Source organism: Rhinopithecus bieti, unplaced genomic scaffold (genome assembly GCF_001698545.2).
Source record: "Rhinopithecus bieti isolate Rb0 unplaced genomic scaffold, ASM169854v2 scaffold_66246, whole genome shotgun sequence".
NCBI lineage: Eukaryota > Metazoa > Chordata > Mammalia > Primates > Cercopithecidae > Rhinopithecus > Rhinopithecus bieti.
Window position 1 is genome coordinate 951,561 of NW_016826110.1, and position 24,145 is coordinate 975,705.

Below are 24,145 nucleotides of genomic sequence, written 5' to 3' on the forward strand. Positions count from 1 at the left end.
CAATTATAATTGGATTATAAATGCCAGAAAGAAGGTGAACTGGCAAGAGACTTGAGAAATAACATTGGGGTTCTCTGGGTGTTCTGTCTCCCGTATATCTTGGACTGGGTATTAGAGAGGCCTGCAACCCAGATCCACTATAGACAAAGAACAATATTAAACAAGAAAAGCCTGCTCTTACTCACCAAAGGACTGGAAAAGGGGAATCCCAACAAAGATAGGGAACCTCAACATTTTCCTAACACCAGGGACCTGATGAATGATTCAAGCTCAGGACAGTGATGAAGCCTCAGGCTATCCCAGCCCCCCTCCACAGCTTGTTCATGGTACCTCCACCATGGAAGTCTCCCACAAAGAGCTGGTAGCCCAGAGAACCAACTTCCATTCTCACAAGACAGCAGCGGCAGTGATTGAGCAGGAGCTCCGAAAGCACCAGAAGAATGAAGCAGACCAGAATAGTATCACAAGTTTTCAGAAAACCGAACTGCAATTGAAACTAAAGCCCACAAAAGTAGGCTAGAAGCTGATTGCTAAACTTTGACAGGCTACTTCCTGCATAAAATAAATTAAGCAGGACTATGAGTCTTCTAACATAATAATTTGTCAAACCAAGCTGAATGCAGCAAAAACACAATTTGTGTGAGAAATGACATGGATTTGACATTCACATCAAGATGAATCAGTTGTAGGAATTACCTGACAAGGGTTTCAAAGTTGCTGTGATAGAAATGCTTACAATCAATTATCTTAAATTATCTTAAAATGATAAAAAGGGAAAACCTCAGCAAACAAATAGAAGTTTTAAGGAAGAATTAAATGGAAATTATAGAACTGAAAAACACAATAATCAAAATTAAAATTCACAGATTAGACTCAGTAGTACAGTGGAGATGATGACAGAAGATAGAATCAATGAATTGAACAACAGAATAAAAATACTGAAAATTATCAGTCTCGAGAATTTATAGGACAATACAAAAATTTAACATTGTATCTTCAAAGCTTAAAGGACAGGAGAAAGTGTGTGACTGAAAAATATATTTGAAGAAATAGTGACTGAAAATTTCTTACATTTGGTGAAAGACATAAACCTACAGATTTAAGAAGCTGAGCAAACCCTACAATAAGATAAACTCGAATCCACACTAAGAAATGTTTTTAAAAAGACAAATCTGAAAAATGGGAGAGAGAAATTACACATTCCATATGAAAGTACACCAATTTGAATAACAGCAGGTTTCTCATCTGAAATTGTGGAGTTTAGAAGGAAGTAGTATAACATTTTTCAGGTGCTGAAAGAAGAAAAAGTACTATCAATCTTTAATTCTGTATCTGACCAAAACTGTCCTTTTGGAATAAAGTGGAAATAAAGACATTCTCAAATGCAGGAAACTAAAAGAATTTGTTTGTAATAGAGCAAAATTAAGTTACTAAGGACAAAGAGATAAAAAGAGATATAGTAACAAAAGAATCATGCACTAAGAAGTTATTGCAATCCTAAATATGTATACACCAAATAACCATACTTTAAAATATAGAGAGCAGAAACTAATAGAGCGGAAAGAATAAATAAACAGGTTCACAATTATAGTTGGAGACTTGAACATCCTAGTCACAGCAATTGATAGAACTACTAGACAGAAAATCAGCGAGGATATAGAATAGCTAAACACCATCACTAACCACCAAGATCTAATTTGCACTTACAGAATATTCTACCCCACAATAGCAGAATACACATTTTAAGCGCCCATCAAAAATTCAAGATATTATACTGAATTATAAAATATTTACAAATATAGAGAACAGTGGAATTAAACTAGAAATCAGTACCAGGAAGGTGACAGGAAAATCTCCAAACATTTAAAAATTAACACACTTTTAAATAAACCATGGGTCAAAGAGGAAATCTGAAAAGAAATTTAGATATACATAGAACAGAATGGAAATAGACACACAACATACAAAAATTTGTGAGATAGAGCTAAAGCACTTCTATGAGGGAAATTTATAGCACTAAATGCAGACAGTAGAAAAGAATAAATGTCTCAAATCAATGTAAGTTCCTCACTCAAAATACTAGGGAAAAAAAAAGAGCAAAATATTCCCAAATCAGGAAAAATGAAGGAAGTAATTAAGAATAGATATCGTTAAAATTGAGACCAGTAATACTAAAGAGTAATGTAATGAAACAAAAAACTGACTCTTAGAAACATAAAAGTGAAATTGATAAGTCTCTAGCAAAATTGACAAAGATGAAAAAGAGAAAAGACACAAATCACCAATATCAGGAATGAAAAAATGGGTATAATTACAGATCTTGTAACAATTAAAAGGATAAATTCAACTTTACATTCATAAATTCAACAGCTTAGAAGAAATGAACCAATCCTGTAAAAATCATAGACTACCAAAACTTAGCCAAGTTGAAACAGATAACGTAAATTGTTCTATAACTGTTTTAAAAGTTGAATTCGTGATTCAAACGCTATTGAAAATCTCTGGGCCTAGATAGTTTCACTGGAAAATTTTACCAAACATTCAAAGAAGAATTAACACCAATTTGATACAACAGTACAATCTGTTCCCAGAAGTAGTAGTGGAGTGAATACCAATCAACTCATTTTGAGACTATTACCCTGATACCATAACCAAAGATAGCACAGAAAAGCAAACTACAGAGCAGTATCTTTGATGAAGTTAAATACAAAAATCCTCAATAAAATTTTAGTAAGTTATATCCAGCCCCAACCAAGGGGAATTTAGTCTAGATGTACAAGTATTTTACAGTATGAAAAAATCAATGTGATTCACCATATCAACAGGCTAACAAAGGAAATTCATGTGATTACATCAATTGATACAGAAAATCTTTTGAAAAAATTCAGCACCCATTCATGATTTAAAAAAATAATAACTGTCAGCACACTAGAAATACAGGGGAATGTTCTCAACCTCACAATAGGCATCTGCAAAAACCCTGCATCTAATATTATATAGATGGAAGACTGAATGATTTCCGTGTACAATTAGGGAAAAGGCAAGCATGTAACTTTTACCACTCGTATTTGACATTGTACTGTAAGTTGTACTTACTGCAATAAAGCAAGAAAAAGAAGAGGCATACAGAATTGAAAAGATCAAATAAAGTTGTTGCTATTTTGAGTTGATATGATTGTCTGCATGGGAAATCCCAAGAACTCTACAAAAATACTCCTGAAACTAAAAAGTGAATTCATTATAGTTGCAGGATACAAGATCAGTACACAAAAATAAATTGAATTTATATATATTGACAATGAAGAAGTGGAAACTGATACAAAAAAATGTGATGCCATTTACAGTTGTTCCAAAGAATATGAAAAATAATTCTAACAAAACATATGCAATATTGAATGCAATTAAATGACAAAATGCTGATGAAAAAAAATCTAAGAAGACCTAAATACTTGGAGAGATACATTGTTTATGAATCGGAAGACTCACAGTAGTAAAAATGGCGATTCTTAAATTGATCTATAGAGTTAACGCAATCCTTACTAAAATCTCAGAAAATATTTTTTAATGTAGACAGGCTTATTTTAAAATTTATATGGAAAGAGAAAGACCTTAAAGTAACTAAAACAATTTTTAAGAAGAACAACTTGGGAAGAATAACTCTTCCTGATGTTAAGGCTAACTTATAGCTACAGTAATCAAAACAGTGTAGTAGTGGCAAAGGGGTAGACACATAGATCAGTAGAACAGTATGGAGAGTCCCAGAATAGTTGCATACAAATATATATGCCTAACTGATTCTTTACAAATACATAAAAGCAATTCAGTGGAGGAGAAGTACCTTTTCAATATTATTGTGGGAGGAACTGGACATCCATAAGTTCTATCAACCTTGACCTAAACCTCAAACCATATAAAATAATTACCTCAAAACAGATCATGGGCTTTCATATGAAACTAGAAAACTTCTAGTAAAAAGAGAAGAAAATTTTGGGACCTAGTACTAGGCAAAGAGTTATTAGACTTGACACCAAGAGCATAATCCAAAAAAGGAAAAGTTAATAAACCGGGCTTTATCAAAATTTTAAAATCTGGCTCTGCAAAAGACCCTGTTAAGAGGAAGAAAATACAAATTACAGATTGAGAGAAATATTTGTACAGCACTTATCCAACAAAGGGCTTATATTTAGAAAATATAAAGAAGCATCAAAACTCAACATTAAACATAAAAGATCCAGTTAGAAAATGAGGAAAATTTATAAAACATTTCACCAAAGAGGATATACAGATGGCAGGTAACACATGAAAAGATACCCAAATCATTTGGAAGATGCAGACTTAAACCACAATGATGTTATCACTTCACACCTATCAAAATGGCTATAATAAAAAAATAGTGATAAAACCAAATGCTGATGAAGTTTTGGAGAAACTGGTCACCTATACATTGTTGTTTGGAATGTAAAATGATACAGTCATTGTGCACAATAGTTTCACAGTTCCTTTTTAAACTAAAAATGGACTTCATACCAAGAACCAGTAATTTCATTCTTGTGCATAGGTTCCAGAGAAAAGAAAACTTGTTGTCACTTAGAAACTCATTCATGAATATTCATAGAAACTTTATTTGTAATAGCAAAAAACTTAAAACTACTCAAATGCCCTTTAATGGGTGAATGAATGAAAAGACTGTATCGTAACACTATATCCACCCCCATGGAATACTGCTTTGCAATGAAAAGAAATGAACTATTGATGCATTGCAATACCATGGATGGACCAAATATAATTATATTGAGTGAAAACAGTCTCTAAAGGACACATACTGTGTGAGTCTACATAGAAATTATGACATAATTATCAAGATGGAGAACAGTTTAGTGGTTGATGGGTTAGGGATGGAGGTAGTGAATGTGGCTATGAAGTGTTCCAGTAATAATACAGCTAAGTGTCTTGATTAGGGTGGAATTAATATAAGATGACATGAGTGACAAAATTGTGTAGATGCATGACACAAGTAGAAGATTATGTCTATAACTTGAGTGAGTGTCAGTTTCCTGATTTTGATGGTGTAATGTAGTTATGCAAGATGAGAAATTTGGGAAAGGCTGGGTGAAGGGGCGCACAGGACCTCCCTGTATATTCTTTTCACCTTTCTGTGTATCTATAATATTTCAAACTAAAAAGTTTTTAAAACTTCAGAGTAACTCAGATTCTTGTATTTCTCAAATCTCATGAAAGAAAGTTATCTTCTATAGCAATACTCAGTTCACTACCATCCACTTCCCTTAACTCTGTAGATTCTCCCATATGCCTTTTCAGAATTTATCTCACATCTTTGCCCAGCGCTGCTTATTTCTTATTTTCCTTCACTTCCCCAACTCTTTGACCTATATATATCTCAAAAGCTCAAATACTGATAAGCTATTGCAAGGACCTTCTTGAAGAGAGAAGGAAACTGAGTGAGTAAAGGCCCTTTGTCATGCTGCAAAAGAAGAAAGGCAAGGCATGCTCTTACAGTAATACTTTTTTGCTCTGGTACACCTGAGAAGTAGATGTTTTTATGCCTAGACTTAACAACAAGTTTAAGCAGTTTTGTTTAAGATCAGCAGTGTTTATGTGATGTTGACAAAAACAGATTTCAGAGTCTGTCTGTATTTCATGTTCTTAACTGAAATATACTGCCCTTCCACCATTATAATGCACTCTAATGAGTGCTACTGTGAAAGGTATCTATAAAGAAATGGTATGGAAGGTCAAAGGAAGCACACTTAACTCCCTAGAGAAGGCTTTGAAGAGGCTTCTGGGATGAGATACTTGGTTTGAGTTTTAGAAGATGAGTAGAGTTACCCATCTTAAGAGGATGAGTGAGATCGTGGTACAGTCTACAGACCACAAGTAGTTGTCATAGCCAGAATGTAGGATTTATGACTGAGCAGTGGCAGAGATGAGACTTGAAATGGCTAGATCACAAATGGCTCTACTTGCCATTCAACAGAATGTGAATTAAAGTCTGAAGATAATAGTAACCATTGAAGGATTTGTGTGGGATTAGATGTGAAAGAGAAAGGTTACTCTCAGTGCGTTGTAGAGAATGGAATTGTGGGATGTGAGACTAGAGGTAAGATAAGTTGGGAAACTCATTTAGCAATTTAAGAGTCAAAAGAAGAGAGGCTGAGCTAAGGCAGAACTGAAATGATATTTATAGAATTATTAGGAGATAGAATTGGTAATTTGGCATATTTGAGTATAGTAGGTAAGAGGCAAATGTAATTCCTAGTTTGTTGACTTGAGTGACTTGATCATGTTCTATAACTGAATTGGAAATAAGATTATATAGTAAAAAGAAGGATAAAGTCAGTTTTGTAAATTATCTGAGGTAGCTTTGCTGCGTAAAGAGTTGCCCAGATGTCAGTTTAACATATACAGAAAGCTGTAAAGAGAAAAGGGCTACAAGGTTTGGGAATTGGCAGCATATGTTAAAGCCTGGGGATGAGAAGAGAAGGAGGGCCAGAAAATGAAACTCTAGAAAATATTGACATTCAGCAACAAGCCAAGGAGAGAAAAGCCTGTGAAAAATAGTGACAACTGGAAGAACCCAAGAGAGAGTGGCATTATAAATACTGAAAGAGAAGACAGACTTTTAAAAAATGTGTGCATTATAGAACATTTGTATAGTGGAGTGTTATGAATAGTATATAGTCACTTAACAATAGTGTTTGTAAGGAATATTAAATGGATGTGGGAAGAGATTCAGGGTATAATATTGTCTGGATAACTAGTAAAATACCAGTTTTATAAAAATAAGCATGTATGTATTATACATAACGCAGAGAAGGAAATTTGGAAGACAGTACCCTCAAATTTTAAGTTTCTCAGATGGCAGAATTACAAATGATTCACATTTTATTTTTTAATAAACTTTCTATAATGAGTATGTATTATGTTATGACAGAAAAAATACATATGTAAATTAAGTGGATTCAGTCAAAAATAATTTCCAGTGGAAATGTTCAATGCAAAAATCACTCAAAAGGGTTCATTTCACTTGTGAGGTAGAAAGTCATTGGTGACCTTAGAAAATTTTCAGAGTCATAGTAGGATCAGAAACTAGATTGTAGTGAGCTAAAAAAATGACTGGGAAGCAGGAAAATTGAGATGGTGAATATAAAAAGTACACATTCAATAAGCCAATAAAAAGACATTTGACAGGAAAGTGGGACTAAAGAGGTTTTTTAAGAGAAGAACTTGAAGCATGCTTGTATGCTGAAGGAAGAGAAAGTATATAAACTATGTTCAGAAATGAGTCCGTTTGTGATTGGGTTTGACCATTTGCTGTATAGTAACTGAACATGCCTGAGTGCAGAGAGTTTGATTGAGATCTCTTAATTAATATACAACTGATTTGTTGAATTCAGAAAAAGTGATCTCAAATATCTTATTTTGTATGTGTTTAGTATATGTATAGACATATGTAGAAATGGATTGGCTGTTTATAGAGGAAAAATTTGGATTGGGGTTTAACCTCCAAAGCCATGATTTAAAACAAACAAACAAAACAAAACAAAACAAAACCCCTCTTAAGTGACTCCTACAAAGATAGCTGGTCTCTGTTTTGAATAATTGTGTTTGGGGCTTAATTGCTTCCTTCTGTTCTCACTGAATATATATTTCAAGTTGACATAGGAAAACACCAGGGTTTGTTATCACAGTTTATCATCAAGAAATGGTCAGTACTTGCCAAAAGAAATAAAGTAGCACCTGGATATTCCTTGGTAAGATAATAATGTAGCCTTAGTCATTCTTTAAACTTAGTACATTAAATGATAAACAGGGAATCCTGCAAAACCTGGCAGCTATGTATGGAGGCAGGCCCAGCTCTTCAAGAGGAGGGAAGCCAAGAAACAAAGAGGAAGAGGTATGCTTCCCGCATGTTCGCTACCTCCATCACATAGCCATTTTTGAATTTATTGCCTTCTTTTCTTGCATGGTTTAAATTCTTAACAATTATTTGAAGATTTTGTAGGTCTATAGGGACCTGTTAATATATTTTTGACTGACATTCTGTGTCATAATTTTGACCCGTAACTTATTCAGTATTATGATTTCAGTTTCTTTTCTTTTGATTAAATTAAAAATATTTAATTTTATGATGTATTTCTTTCTTTTCAGAAATAAATTGTTCTTAATTAAACACTTGAAAGCTAATATTACATTTCCATTAACCGGATTTCAGAACTTTTATTTCTTGTGTTCAAATTAACACTGTTCCTTAAATTTAAAAAAATCTAGCAGTAAAAATGTCAATAGCTTTACTTTACATTATTGTGTTGGGGTTTTTGCCTCTTTGTAGGTTTATCTGGCAAGACTGAGGCAAATAAGACTACAGAATTTCAATGAACGCCAACAGATTAAAGCCAAACTTCGTGGTGAAAAGGTAGGTTGAAAAGCTATTTTTTTGAAGAAATTGAATGATATCATAGTAGATTAACATTTAAAATGCTGTGCCATTAACAACAACAACAACAAAAACTGATGACGATAGTGGAAGTTCAAAGATCAGAAAACTACACATAAAGTAAATCTTATTTATGTGATATTAAATTGATAAGACCATTTGTTCCAGAGGAATTCTGAGAGGAAAATATAACTAGTATTCAGGGGAGGATTACAGTGCATTTTATGTCATTATCTTTTTGTTCCATTGTTCTTAAAGGCTGATAGTGGTGGAGAGTTCAGTTACACCTTTAGGAGAAAACTAACAGCATTAAATGATTTCCGTTTTATATTTTTAGATTTTAGTTTATTCATTATCTTTCACAGAACTCTGCACTCAATTTGATGATCTACTTATTTTGTAGAAAGAAGCTAATCGTTCTGAAGGACAAGAAGGAAGTGAAGAGGCTGACATGAGGCGCAAAAAAATCGAATCCCTGAAGGTATAGAATAGAAATGATACAGGTTTTCTTAGAGAAAGTTGGAAGCTGAGATAGAACATTGTGTTCTTAAGTTTTGCATAGTTATATCACTTTATTCTCTTCCTTTAATTTTTTTTCATCTTTCTCCTCCACTTTTGGTTTCTAAAATAGTATTTTCTCTTTTGTATTGTATTTATGAAAATAGATAAAACCATGGCATAAATACATGAAACTATCATATAAGTAATCTTGAAAAAAATGGTAACCTTAAAAATGAAAAATATGCAAATATACATCCCCATGAAGGTAAATGAAGTCTATGTATAATAATTGTTTTACATTTTTACGTTTTTTTGCCTTTATTTTCACTCAACAAGTATTTATTGAACACCTGCTGTATGTCAAGGCTGGTTCTAGGTGCTAGAGATTTAGAGTGAGCTTACATTTTTATTGTAAGATCACATGCACACTTCTTTTTTGGCTAATAAGTAAATATCTTCATAGACCTGGCCAAAAAAAATAAAAACCTGTGCCCTTCTTTCTGGTAACTCATTTTGTTAATTGTTTTTATTTTTAGGCCTATGCAAATGCACGTGCTGCTGTACTGAAAGAACAACTAGAACGAAAGAGAAAGGAAGCTTATGAGAGAGAAAAAAAAGTGTGGGAAGAGCATGTAAGATTTAGCTCATATTCTTAATCCTGGTTGTATTAACATTTTTATAACTCTTCCTGGATAGTACATCAGTATTATAATTTTCTAATGCTTTTTTGTGTGTGTGTGTTTTCATTCTCATTCTCTCTCTCACCCTTTCTCATTACCTCTCTCAGTCTCTCTCTCTGTCTCTCTCGCATTTAAGAATAATCAGTGTGGAAGTTATTTGGGAGATTGATTTGAAGTCAGAGCTAATTTATTTTATTTATTTATCATTATTATTTTTTGAGATGGAGTCTCGCTCTGTCACCCAGGCTGAAGTGCAGTTACATGATCTCGGCTCACTGCAACCTCCGCCTCATGGGTTCAAGCGATTCTTCTGCCTCAGCCTCCTGAGTAGCTGGGACTACAGGTGCGTACCACCATGCCCGGCTAATTTTTGTATTTTTAGTAGAGACGGGGTTTCACCATGTTGGCCAGGCTGGTCTCAAACTCCTGACCTTGTGATCCACCCGCCTTAGCCTGCCAAAGTGCTGGGATCACAGGCATGAGCCTCCACGCCTGGCCCTTATTTTATTTTTAAATTTTTAATTTACTGTTGCCAAGTAGCTTATCGAAATCCCAGCCTAATTTAATGACTACATCATCCTTCTGCCACTGATTTATAATGCTACTTGTAAGATTTATTAAATTCTTATATAAACCAGTTAATGAATCTATAACAAGTAGGTATCAAGCTATATTTTCCTTTGGGCTTTCTCCTTTGTTCTATTACTCTGTCTTTTCTGCCAGTACCTCGTTGTATTAGTAATTACAGATTTACAGTATGCTTGAATTTCTAACAGAATTCTTTCCTCATTTCCCCTTTACTCTCTTTTTTTACACTTATTATTCTTAGTTATTTACTCTCTTTTCTTTACCAGATAAATTTTAAGGTAATTCTTGTTTGTTTGTTTTTTTTTCAATCCTGTTGTAATTTTGATTAGTATTATATTAAACCTACAAGTTAAGAAGAATTGACATAGTTATAATAGTTTATTTACAGAAACAAGTTATATTTCTACATTTACTCAGTTTCTTTTATATCTCTTACACAAATTTTGATCATTTTCACATTTATCTGTTGTATTTCTTATAAAGATTATTTCTAGATAGCTTATAATTCCATTTCAATCTTCAAAGGTTTTTTTTCCTAACAGAATATTGCTAATATTTGCAGACATTTTGGGTTTTTGTTTATCCTCTTATCCAGTGAGTTTGTCTATTCTGCCAATTTTAAGTAATTTTCTGAGTTTTAGCCTACAACTAGATCATTGGCAAATAGTCGTGATATACATCATAGTAACAACAGTTCCTATAGTTTATTGCTTATTGTATGCCAGGCATATTATAACCACTCTACTATTGACCCATGAACAACATGGGGGTTGGGGCACTGGCCCCTTGCACAGTCAAAAATTCACATATAACTTTTGACTCCCCACAGACTTTACTACTGATATCCTACTGTTGACTGGAAGCCTTGCCAGTAACATAGAGTAACATATATTTTATATGTTATATGAATTATATGCTGTATTCTTACAACAAAGCTAAAGAAAAAATGTTATTTAAAAAATCATAAGAAAGAGAAAGTATACTTACTATTTTTAAATGGAAGTGGATCATCATAAAGGTCTTCATCCTCATCTTCAGGTGGAGTAGGCTGAGGAAGGAGGAGTAAGAGGATTGGTCTGGCTGTCTTGGGTGGCAGAGGCAGAAAAAAAAATTTGTGTGTAAGTGGATTTGTGCTGGTCAAACCTGTGTTGTTCAAGGATTAACTGTATATTGTTTTTTTTTAATCCTTACAACTTTACAAAGCATATATAGAAAGGATAAAATAATTATATAAAATATCCCCAACTAACGGCAGAACAAAGATTTGAACGTGGATCTGCCCAATGTTGAAGACTTTTTCTTATGCTGTTTCCCCTGCTTTCTGTAAGTTGTGCCTTATAAACAAAATTTTTTTACTTTTAATTTTTGTAGGTACATGGCAGATGTATATATTTATGGGATACATGAGATATTTTAATACAGGCATAAATGCATACTAATCACATTAGGGTAAATGAGGTATCTATCACCTCATGCATTTATCCTTTCTTTGCATTTCAAACAATCCAATTACACTCTTTTAGTTATTTTAAAATGTACGATAAATTATTGTTGACTATATTTACCTTGTGGTGCTACCAGATACCGGATCTTATTCATTTTATCTAATTTTTGTACCCATTAACCATTCTTACTTTCATGTACTACCGTTTCCAGCTTTTGGTAACTATCATGTTCCATTTCCATGAATTCAATTGTTTTATTTCTTTTAGTTTCCACAAATAAGTGAGAATATGCAAAATTTGTCTTTCTGTGCCAGGCTTATTTCACTTAACGTAATAGAACTCCACTTCCATTCATACTGTTGCAGATGACAGGATCTCATTCTATTTTATGGCTGAAGAATACTCCATTGTGTATATGTCCCACAGTTTTCTTTATCCATTCACCTGTTGATGGACAATTAGGTTGCCTCCAGATCTTGGCTATTGTGAATAGTGCTGCAGTAAACACGGGAGTGCAGATATCTCTGATATACTGCTTTCTTTTCTTTTGGGTATATACCTAGCAGTGGGATTGCTAGATTGTATGGTAGTTCTATTTTTAGTTTTTTGAGGAACCTCCAAACAGTTCTCCATAGTGGCTATGGTAGTTTACATTCCCACCAACAGTGTACGAGTATAAGAGGGTTCCCTTTTCTCCACATCCTCGCCAGCATTTGTTATTGCCAGTTCTTTTGATAAAAGCCATTTTGACTGAGGTGAGATGGTATCTCATTGTCATTTTGACTTGTATTTCTCTGATGATCAGTAATGTTGAGCACTTTTTCATATACCTGTTTGTCATTTGTATGTCATCTTTTTAGAAATGTCTATTCAGATCTTCTGCCCATTTTAAATTGGATTATTAGATTTTTCCTATTGAGTGGTTTGAGCTCCTTATATATTCTGGTTATTAATCTCTTGTCAGATGGGTATTTTGCAAATATTTTCTCCCATTTTGTGGGTTGTCTCTTCACCGTGTTGATCGTTTCCTTTGCTGTGCAGAAGCTTTTTAACTTGATGTGATCCCATTTGTCCATTTTTGCTTAGGTTGCCTGTGCTTATGGGATATTACTCAAGAAGCCTTTGCCTGGACCAGTGTCCTAGAGAGTTTCCCTAGTGTTTTCTTTTAGTAGTTTCATAGTTTGAGGCCTTAGATTTAAGTCTTTAATCCATTTTATTTGATTTTTGTATATGACAAAAGATAGGAGTCTAGTTTCATTCTTCTGCATGTGGATATCCAGTTTTCCCAGCACTATTTATTGAAGAGACTGTCTTTTCTCCAGCGTATATTCCTGGAACATTTGTCAAAAATGAGTTCACTGTAGATGTATGGATTTATTTCTGGGTTCTCTATTCTGTTCCACTGGTCTGTGTGCCTGTTTTTATGCCAGCACCATGCTGTTTTGGTTACTATAGCTCTGTAGTGTAATTTGAGGTCGGGTAATGTGATTCCTCCAGTTTTGTTCTTTTTGCTCCGGATAACTTTGGCTATTCTGGGTCTTTTGTGGTTCTATATGAATTTCAGAGTTTTTTTTATTATTATTTTTTACCAAAAAAAATGGTAATTTGATAGAAAATGAATTGATTCTGTAGATTACTTTGGGCAGTATGGACATTTTAATGATACCAAGTCTCCTTCCATAAGCATTGAATGCACTTCCATTTGTTTGTGTCATCTATGATTTCCTTCATCAGTGTTTTGTAGTTCTCCTTGTAGAGATCTTTCACCTCCTTAGGTAAATGTATTCCTCCGTATTTTTGTGTGTGAGTGGCTATTGTAAATGAGATTGCATTACTGATTTCATTCTCAGCTTGAATGTTATTGGTGTATGGAAATACTACTGATTTTTGTACAATGATTTTATGTCCTGAAACTTTACTGAAGTCGCTCATCAAGTCTAGGAGTTGTGGTGGAATTGTTAGAATTTTCCAGATATAGAATTAAATTGTCCACAAAGAGGTAATTTGACTTTCTCTTTTCCTATTTAGATGTCTTTTATGTTTTTCTCTTGACTGATTGCTCTGGCTGGGACTGCCAGTACTGTGTTGAATAGGATTGCTAAGAATGGAGTCCTTGTCTTGTTCTAGTTCTTAGGAGGAATCTTCTAACTTTGTGCTCATTCAGCATGATGTTGGCTGTGGGTTTGTCATAGGTGGTTCTTAATATTTTGAGATATCTTCCTTTGATGCCTAATTTGTTAAGTGTTTTTATCATAAAGGGATGTTGGATTTTATCAGATGCTTTTTATGTGTATATTGAGGTGATCATATTCTTTTTTTAAATTCTGTTTATGTGGGGAATCACATTTATTGGTTTGTGTGTGTTGAACTATCCTTGCATCCCAGGAATAATGCTCACTTGATCATACAAATTTTCATTTTAATGTGCTACTGGATTTAGTTTGCTATTATTTTATAGAGGATTTTTGTATCTATTTTCATCAGCAATATTGGTCTGTAGTTTTCTTTTTTTGTTGTGTCCTTGCCATATTTTGGTGTCATGATGAAATTGGTCTTGTAAAATGAGTTAGGGAGGAATCTCTCCTTAATTTATTTTCAGTAATTTCAGTAGGATTGGCATCAGCCTTCTTTGTATATTTTGTGAATCTATCTGGTCCAGGACTTTTTTTTTATTGGTAGTTTTTTGTTTTGTTTTGTTTTGTTTTTATTACTGATTCAGTTTTGTACTCATTATTGGTCTGTTCAAGGTTTCAGTTTCTTCCTATTTCAATCTTGGGAGACTGTTTCCAAGAATTTGTTTATTTCCTAATTTTATAGTATGTGCACATAGAGATGTTCATAGTAGTCTCTGAGGATCTTTTGTATTTCTGTGGGATCTGTTGTAATGTCACCTTTGTTATTTCTGACTGTGTTTATGAATCTTCTCTTTTTTTATGTTAATCTGTCCAGAAATTTATTAATCTTGTTTATCTTTTTAAAGAACCAACTTTTGTTTGATCTTTTCTATGGCTGTTTGGTCTCAATTTAATTTAGTTCTGCTCTGATTTTAGTTATTTCTTTTCATCGGCCAGCTTTGGGTTTAGATTTTCTTCTTCTAGTTCCTGTAGGTGCGACATTAGGTTGTTAATTTGAGATCTTCCTATTATTTTTGTATAAGCATTTAATGCCGTAAACTTTCCTTTTAACTGCTTTTGCCATATCTCAGAGGTTTTGGTATGTAGTGTTTCTACTTTCATTAGTTTCATTTTTTTTTTAAATGTCTGCCTTAATTTTATTGTTTCCCAACAGTCATTTAGAAAGCAGGTTGTTTACTTTCTATGTATTTGTATGGCTTTGAGAGTTCCTCTTGGTATTGATTTCTATTTTTATTCTACTGTGGTCCAAGAAGATGCTTAGTATGATTTCAGTTTTTTAAAAAATTTATTGAGACTTGCTTTATGACTGAGTATGTGGTCAGTCTTAGAGTATGTTCTGTGTGCAGATAAAAAGAATGTATATTCTGTGGTTGTTTGCTGTAGTGTTCTGTAGATGCCAATTGGGTCCAACTGGTCAAGTGTCCAATTTAAGTCTAGAATTTATTAGTGTTGGGCCTTGATCAGTTTAATGCTATCAGTGGGGTGTTAAAGTGTGTCCACTATTATTGTATGATATTATTGTCTGTCCCTTTTCTTAGATCTAGTAGTAATTGTTTATAAATCAGGGTCCTCAAGTGTTGGGCACATATGTATTTAGGATAGTTAAATCCTCTTGTTTAATTGAACCTTTTATCATTATGTAGTGCTTTTCTTTGTCCTTTTGTACTGTTGTTGATTTAAAATCTCTTTTATCTGATACAAGAGTAGCAAGCCCTGATCTTTTTTGTTTTAAATTTGCGTGACCTTTCTCCATCCCTTTACATCAAGTCCTTTGGGTGTCATTACATGTGAGATGGTCTCTTGAAGATAGCAAAAGGTTAGGGTCTTGTTTTTTCGTCCAATTTGGCATTCTGTCTTTTTAGTGAAGCATTTAGGTCATTTATGTTCAGTGTTAATACTGATATGTGAGGTTTTCTTCCTCTCGTAGTGTTAACTAGTTGCTTTGTAGTCTCAATTGTATAGTTGCTTTATAGTGGCAGTAGCTTTGAACTTACATGTACTTTTGTGGTAGCGAGTATCATTCTTTTATTTGCATGTTTAGAACTCCTTTGAGCATTTTTGTAGGGCCTATCTGGTGGTGACAAATTCTGTTAGCAATTGCTTCTCTGGGAAAAACTTTATTTCTCCTTTGTTTATGAAGCTTGCTTAGCTTGGCAGGCTGTGAAATTCTTGGCTGGCATTTCTTTAAGAAGACTAAAAATAGGCCACCAATGTCTTCTGGTTTGTAAGATTTCTGCTAAGAAATTCGTTGTTAGTCTAATGGGATTCCCTTTAAAAGAGGCAATTTAGTTCTTTTCTCTAGCTGCCTTTAAGATTGTTTCTTTCATATTGACCTTGGATTGTCTGATGACTGTGTGCTTTAGTGATGGTCATCTTATATAGTAGCTCACTGGTGTTCTCTGAATTTCTTGTATCTGCATATCAATCTCTCTTGGAAGACTGGGGAAATTTTCCAGAATCATACCCTGAAATATGTTTTCCAACTTCCTTACTTTCTGTTTTTCTCTCGCAGGAATGCCAGGAATTCATAGATTTGGTTGCTTTACATAATCTTATATTTCTTGAAGGCCTTGTTTGCCTTTTTAAATTCTTTCTCTTTATTTTTGTCTGACTGGGTTAATTCAGAAGATCAGTCTTTGAGCTCTGAAATTCTTTCTTCTGCTTTGTCTAGTCTGTTGTTAAGGTTTACAACTGTATTTGAAATTCCCGTAGTGAGTTTTTTAATTCCAAAAGTTCTGTTTGGTTCTTTGTTAATATCATTATATCATCTTTCGTGTCCTGGATCATTTTTCTGCCTTCTCTGTATTGGATTTAAACTTCCTCTCAGATGTTGTGGCGTTTCCTTGCCATCAGTATTCCAAGTTCTGTATGTATCATTTTAGATATTTCAGTCTGCTTAGGATTCATTGCTAGGGAGCCAAAACGATCCTTTGGAGGTGACAAAGCATCCTGGCTTTTTGTACTTCCAGAGTTCTTGCACTGATTCCTTCTCATCTGACTGAGCTGACAATTCTTTTTTTGGATTTGTGTTTATTTGGATGGAACTTAATTTTTTCCCCTTGAAGGTATAACTGTGATGTATGTTGTGTGTGCTCGATTGGCTTCTTTTCTGGGTGCTTTCAGGGGGCCAAAGCTCCATATAGGTTTTTTGGTTACAGGTATGTTTGTGACGTGGCTTTCTCAGATGCTGTTTTTTGTAGTTTTTGCTTGGTGGTGTAATTCAGGCCGCAGTCCAGTAGATGGTGCTGAAGAGTAAGATCCAGCAGATTTATTTAGGCTTTGTTCACTTTCTTTGGGCCACCAGAGAAGCCCAGAAAGGGCCATTGGGCCCCAACAGAAAGAACTGCTGCCACTTCCACAATCATGCACTTTGGCAGGGTGAGAAGGCGAGAGATGACCCCCTTCTCCTCGTTTGTTCTGAGGCATCGGTGGTGCCTGTAATGGAATGGGGAGCCGAGCAAGAAGACATGAGGCAGATGAGAAGAGAGGTAGCCTTTATTGGGCTCGCGGGCAAGGTTCACTGGTCCCCTGAGGAAGTCGCGCTCGGGGCGAGTATCGGGGGGCCTTTTATAGGGCGAGGTAGGCGGGGTTTGTAGGTTTCGGTTTTCCTGAGTTAGGTGTCGATCTCTGAGGAATGACGTGTCCAGGAGCTTGCACAGAGCCGGGGTTTTTTGGCGGGCGCGGGCTTTTTTCCCGCGCTAAGAGTCTTAGCAGGAAGTGAAGGGCGGGAGGTCCTAACAAAGGGCCTGCCATGCCGGGTGATACCGCCATGGTGGATCTAGATTCCTGCCTAACAGTGCCCCCTTCAGTGGTTAGTGCTGCACCCACATTTCCTGTTTCCCATTGGTGGCTTTGACAGGCTCCTCTGTCTCCTCCCTTAGGGGCAATTTGTGCCAAGGGTTTGATCTGGGGGAGACCCCAAACTCCCTGAGAATCTGCTGGTGTCATGTACTTGCCAGAGTCAGAGTAGGTTGTGTAGTATGTCTGTGGGTGGTGGTGCAGTGGCTCAAGGGCAGAGGATCTCCAAGCAAGGGAGTGGCACCACAGGTACACAACTGGTATGACAACTGCCATCTCAGTTTAGGTTGGAGGTGGGTACAGCATGGCTAAGTCAGCTGCTCACCCAGTTCTCTGTTTTCAGGAAGTCCTCTAATCGCCACCAATAATGCTACCCTGGTTTTCAAGGGCTGAGGGGCTCCCCAGCTGTTTAGCAGCCAGTGTGTTGTCAGAGGGGTGAGGGGAGCAGAGACACACTCCCACCTACACTTTCTACTGGACTCTGAGTTCCTCAGAGGTCAGTATCAACCAGACTTTTGCTGCTTTCTTTCTCTCCACCCAATCTTCTTCACATGGGTACTACTCCAACAGGTCCTGGCTCTCTTCCCACTGTTTCCTTGTCAAAACTTGATTATTTACCAGTAATTTTGATCTTCCTTCTGAGGAGAACTGGTATGAGATGTCCCTAGTCACCATCTTGAAGCAGCCTCTGAATCTCATTTTTCTGTCCATTCTAAATCTTTTGGAGAGCTTCATTACATTGAAGATTGTTATTGATATGTAAGCACGTACTATTGCATTTTGTTATTGTTCTCTTTTTTTTTTTTTTTTTTTTTTTTTGGTCCTTTGTTCCTTTTTCTTCTCTTATTGTCTACTTTTGTGATTTTGTGCTATGTGCTAAGTTTTCATTCCTTTCTCTTTCTCGTTTGTGTATTTGCTGTAGTTTTTTGCTTTGTAGTTAATCATGAGGCCTACACAAAGCATCATATAGTAATAATAGACTATTTTAAGCTGATAACAATTTAACTTTGTCACATGAAAATATTCTAGACTTTTACCGTCCTCACAATTATTTTTTCTGTCACAGTTTATACCTTTTTACATTTTGGACTTCATAACAACTTAATGTAATTACAGTTATTTTTGACTGTTTCAACATTTAACCTTTATAATAGCAATTCGAGAGATTTACACACCACCATTGCAGTAATGGAATATTCTGAATTTGAATATGTATAAATATCTCTCTACCGGTGAGTTTTATACTTTGATATGTTCTTGTAGTAGTAATTATTGTTCTTTTGTTTCTGGTTGAAGAACTCTTAAGCATTTCTCATAAATCAGATCTAGAGGTGATGAATTCTTAGCTTTTGTCTATCTGGGAAAACTTTACTTCTGTTTTATTTCTGAAAACAGCTTTTCTGAGTATAGTATTGTTGGATTGTTGGCTGGCAGGGTTTTTTTTTTTTTTTAATTAGCACCTTGAATATATTATCCCATTCTCTCCTGATCTGCAAGATTTCTGCTGAGAAATCTGCCGATAGTCTAATGGCGAGCCCCTTGTGTGTTGCTTGATGCTCTTCTACCTCTGCTTCTAAAATTCTTTGTCTTTTACTTTTAATGTTTTAATTATAAAGTGCCTTGGTGAGGACCTCTTTGCATTGAACCTGTTTGCTGGTTTTCAACTTCAGTAGATATGCATGACCATATTGCTTCCGAGACTTGGAAGGTGTTCAGCAAATACCTCACTTAGAAAAACTTTCTGTACCTTTCTCCATCTCTTCTCTCTCTCTATTTTTTTTTTTTTTTAGATGGAGTCTTACTCTGTCACTGGAGTGCAGTGGCGTGATCTTGGCTCACTGCAACCTCCACCTCCTGGATTCAAGCGATTCTCCTGCCTCAGCCTCCCGAGTAGCTGGGACTACAAGCACATACCACCATGTCCAGCTAACTTTTTGTATTTTTAGTAGAGACAGGGCTTCACCATGTTAGCCAGGACGGTCTTGATCTCCTGACCTCGTGATCCTCCTGCCTTGGCCTCCCAGAGTGCTGGCATTACAGGTGTGAGCCACCATGCCCAGCCTCATCTCTTCTTTCTAGAGCTCATACTGTGACATTTGTTTATTTCATGGTGTTCCATAATTCCTGTAGACTTTCTTCACTTTTTCTCTATCTGGGCAATTTCAAAAGACCTATCTTCAAATTCACAGATTGTTTCCTCTGCTTGATCTAGTCTGCTGTTGAAGCTTTCAATTTTTAACAATTTCATTCATTTAATTCTTCAGCCCCAAGATTTCTGTTTGGTTCTTTTAATGTTATGTATATCTTTATTGAATCTGTCATTCATATCATGAATTATTTTGCTGATTTCATTGAATTGTCTATTCTCTTGTATATCCCTGAGTTTCTGTAAGATCATTACTTTGATTTCTCTTTCAGGTAACTTGTAAATTTCCATTTCTTTGGGGTCATTAACTGGAGAATTATGTTCCTTTGATGGTGTCATGTTTTCCTGCTTTTTCATGTTTCTTGTGTCCTTGCATTGATAACTGCACATCTAGTGGATCAGTGACCTCTTCCAAATTTATACAGTTGCTTTTGTAGGGAATGATTCTACCTAGAGATGGTTGCTAGGGGCTCAGTTCAGCAGGATGCATTGGCCCTGCGGATGGTGGTACAGTGGCTCAAGGGCAGAGGTTCTGCCTCTGGTTCCAGGTAGGCATGGTAGTGTAGTGTCCATGCAGCTTCTTCAGTTGTAATCAGTATCAGTAATGGCTGCAGGTACTTTAGCCAAGTCTGTAGGAGTGTATGACAGTGGTGGTTGCAGCATAGGTTATTAGGATTCTCAGTGGCAAGGGCTTTAGTGGGGGTCCTCCTCTTCTTGTTTATCCCACTGTGGGAAGACTTTGTTGGGGAAATCCTTCTTGGTGTCAGATTTGGCAGAGCTCACAAGCAGCCTACAGTGGTGCTGGGGTCCTGGGCCCACTGTCTTCCTGAATTACTCTGACACTTGTGACTTGAATACAAGTTCACTCTCTGGGGTACGGGTAGATGAAGCTGTTCTACAAAGGTGGGGACTGTGACTCTAAGGTATTCCCCAGTAGCTTGGGCCCAGGTAGCAGGGATATAGCTGTGATTCTGATCCTGAGAGTCAAGGCACAGCACTGGCATGGGTCTGGAGAAGAAGAGATGTTCTACAGGCTTGAGCTCTAGGGAGCAGGGCATAACTGCAATTCAGTTTCTGGAGCCAGTAGGGCACAGTAGCAACTTGGACACCAGGAGAGGAGATTCCTTGTAGTGGTGATTCTGGCATGGCAGGCCATAACAATGTACCATGCTTTGTGAGGCTGGGTACAGCAGCAGCAAGGGGCCATGAATGGTGGGGCACAGCTGTGGCTTAGGCACTGGGGGAAGGGAATAGCACAGCAGTGATTCCACCCTTCTTTATATGGCCTTCCTTAGCCTGTGCTTCACAGGGTTTCTGCCACTCCCTTGCTGTTCTTTGACGTTCTCCTTAAGTCATTCTGGTCAAAATGTGATTATCTATTCATTGTTTTCGTCCTTTTTTGTGAGGCAGAGGGTAGAGCATTAGACATTTGTCATTTGTCATCCTGCTGATGTCACCACCCTCCTTGCCTAGCTGCCTCGCTGCCTGGCTATCTAGCTGCCTCCCTCCCTCCCTCCCTCCCTCTGTCCCTCTGTGGTTAGTTTCTATTGCCTTCAACCAAAGAATCTTAACCGATTTACCATGTAAAATGCTCAGCATGGTACCTGGTGAAATAGTAACACAAATAAATTCACTGGGAATTCGGTGTCTCATGATATTCCAGAACTGTGCATAGGGAAATGTTCAGGAAAGATCTGTTTATTTAATGCACACTGGTATAGTGGGAAAAAAATGAAACTAGGAATCAGAATACCTGATTTTTGGTCTCAGCCTTGCCAATTAATTAGCCTGTTTGAGGAGTGACTTAATGTTTGTGGCCTTTATTTCCTCATCTAGATGAAGGGCTTATTCTCTAATGTTGCTCTATCTAAATTGTGTAGAAAAATATTATTTATAATGTAAGTATTGAAGTCCAGCTTAATATACAAAAAAAAATTGATTGAAGTTATTCAACTATTGTTTCAATAGAAAGTCTAATATAGCATAGTCTAGATGTTATATTGGGGGGTAGTGTTCATATATCTATCTTTATTCATTGACCATGACTCAGGAGTGGTTAACGTGGAATTCAGAGTTGAGACTAGCATTATTAAGCCCCCTAAAATATTAATGTAAAGTTTGGCAGTTTGTATGTTGGCGCATTTTCTTCAGTAAAACCACATATATTTCCTTGGATTCTCAAAAGTACAATATTTTCAATCTAACAAAGGATAAAAACCACTGCCCTGTAACCAAAACAGGATGGTACTAGTACAAAAATAGACACATAGAACAATGGAACAGAATAGAGAACTCAGAAATAAACCACATACCTACACCCAACTGATCTTTGAAAAACCTGACAAAAACAAGCAATGGGGAAAGGATTCCCTATTTAATAAATGGTGCTGGGAGAACTGACTAGTCATATGCAGAAAATTGAAACTGGACCCCCCTTCCTTATACTTTATACAAAGTTAACTCAAGATGGATTAAAGACGTAAATGTAAAACCCCAAACTATAGAAATCCTAGAAGAAAATCTAGACAGTATCCTTCAGGACACAGGCACAAGCAAAGATTTCATGATGAAATGCCAAAAGCCATAGCAACAGAAGCAAAAATTGGCAAATGGGATCTAATTAAACTAAAGAGCTTTTGCACAGCAAAAGAAATTATCATCAGAGTGAGCAGACAACCTACAGAATTGGAGAAAATTTTTGCAGTGTATCCATCTGACAAATAACTAATATCCAGAGTCTGCAAGGAATTTAAATTTACAAGAAAAAAACAAAAATGTCTATTTTTACCCATTAAAAAAATGAGCAAAGGACATAAACAGACACTTCCTAAAAGAAGACATGCATGCGGCCAACAAACATGAAGAAAAGCTCAACATCACTGATCATTAGAGAAATGCAAATCAAAACCACAGAGAAATACCATCTCACGCCAGTCAGAATGACAATTATTAAAAAATCAAGAAACAACAGATGCTGGCAAGGTTACAGAGAAAAAGAAATGCATTTACACTGTTGGTGGAAGCGTAAATTAGTTCAGCCATTTTGGAAGACAGTGTGGGTATTCCTCAAAGATCTAGAAGCAGATACACTATTTGACCCAGCAATCCCATTAGTGGGTATATACCCCAAAATATATAAATCATTCTATTATAAAGATACATGCATGCATATGTTCATTGCAGTACTATTCACGATAGCAAAGACATAGAATCAACCCAAATTTCCATCAGTGATAGACTGGATAAAGAAAACATGGTACGTATACACCATGGAATACGTTGCAGCCATAGAAAGGAATAAGATCATGTCCTTTGCAGGGACATTGATGGAGCTGGAAGCTGTTATCCTCAACAGACTAACACAGGAACAGAAAAGCAAACACCTCATGATATCACTTATAAGTGGGAGCTGAACGATCAGAATACATGGACACCTTGGTGGGAACAACACACATTGGGGCTTTTGAGGGATGTGGAGGAAGAGAGAGCATCAGGAAGAATAGCTAACAGATGCTGGCCTTAATACCTGCGTGATGAGTTGATCTGTGCAGCAAACCGCCATGGCACACATTTACCTATATAACAAGCCTGTACATTCTGCACAGGTACCCTGGAACTTAAAAGTGAAGAAAAAAAAATCACTGCCTTAACTATTGTGATTCTTTGGCAGTATATACCTAATTTTATAAAATTTTCTCTTTGACTTATTTAATGATAAAAATTGTAGTACCAATTGGGATTTATGTATGGAGAACAATGTGTGATGGTGGGGGTCCGTTTTTTGGGAGAGCCAAATAATATAGTGTTACGTTTTCAGCCATCATGTATGCTATATTGTGAATGAAGTATGTAAGGAAGAGAGGTTCAGTTTTTTAAAAGGGTAGCAATGTTTTAAGAATTAAAATTCAGTGAAAAATAAAATTAGGGAGATTCTGTCTTGGTTAGGATGGATAAAATATTTTGAATATAAATTCTTGTGTTTTTCTATCTCCATCTTTGTCTTATTTTTATACTTTCCATTGCACGCCTGTAAGGCTCCCCCCAGGGTGTACACACTTACTGCTTCTGGCTACCTTGTTCTTATTCTTAGACATTCTTGTAAAACCATTATGGCAATACTAGTGAAGAAAATTTATTCAAATACAAATACTTTTATACTATTGGTTCTTCAAAGACAAGGTTTTGAGAAGTTAAATATGAATTTGGTAAGATTTGGCCATGATATATCTTTAGGCCGTATATAACTGTGTGAAGTTACTCTGTATTCAAAATATGAAATTAGGCCATTTAATAATACTTTCCTAATATACATTAAATCCTCACTAATAAGTCAGCATAAAGATGAAAATATGTTTCTTATTGATCTATGCATCAAGAGTAAGCAAACTGGTGGTTTC

At 35.8% G+C, this 24,145-nt stretch overlaps 1 protein-coding gene across 1 annotated transcript in view; it reads left to right on the plus strand.

Moving 5' to 3' along the window:
* The window catches only part of NEK1 (NIMA related kinase 1), a 203,017-nt gene that overhangs the window by 84,894 nt on the left and 93,978 nt on the right, over positions 1 to 24,145 (plus strand). The window contains exons 20-23 of the mRNA XM_017863295.1: positions 7,832 to 7,915; positions 8,351 to 8,434; positions 8,859 to 8,936; positions 9,493 to 9,588. Of these exons, the coding sequence (XP_017718784.1) occupies positions 7,832 to 7,915; positions 8,351 to 8,434; positions 8,859 to 8,936; positions 9,493 to 9,588 (342 nt within the window). The remainder of the gene's footprint in view (positions 1 to 7,831; positions 7,916 to 8,350; positions 8,435 to 8,858; positions 8,937 to 9,492; positions 9,589 to 24,145) is intronic.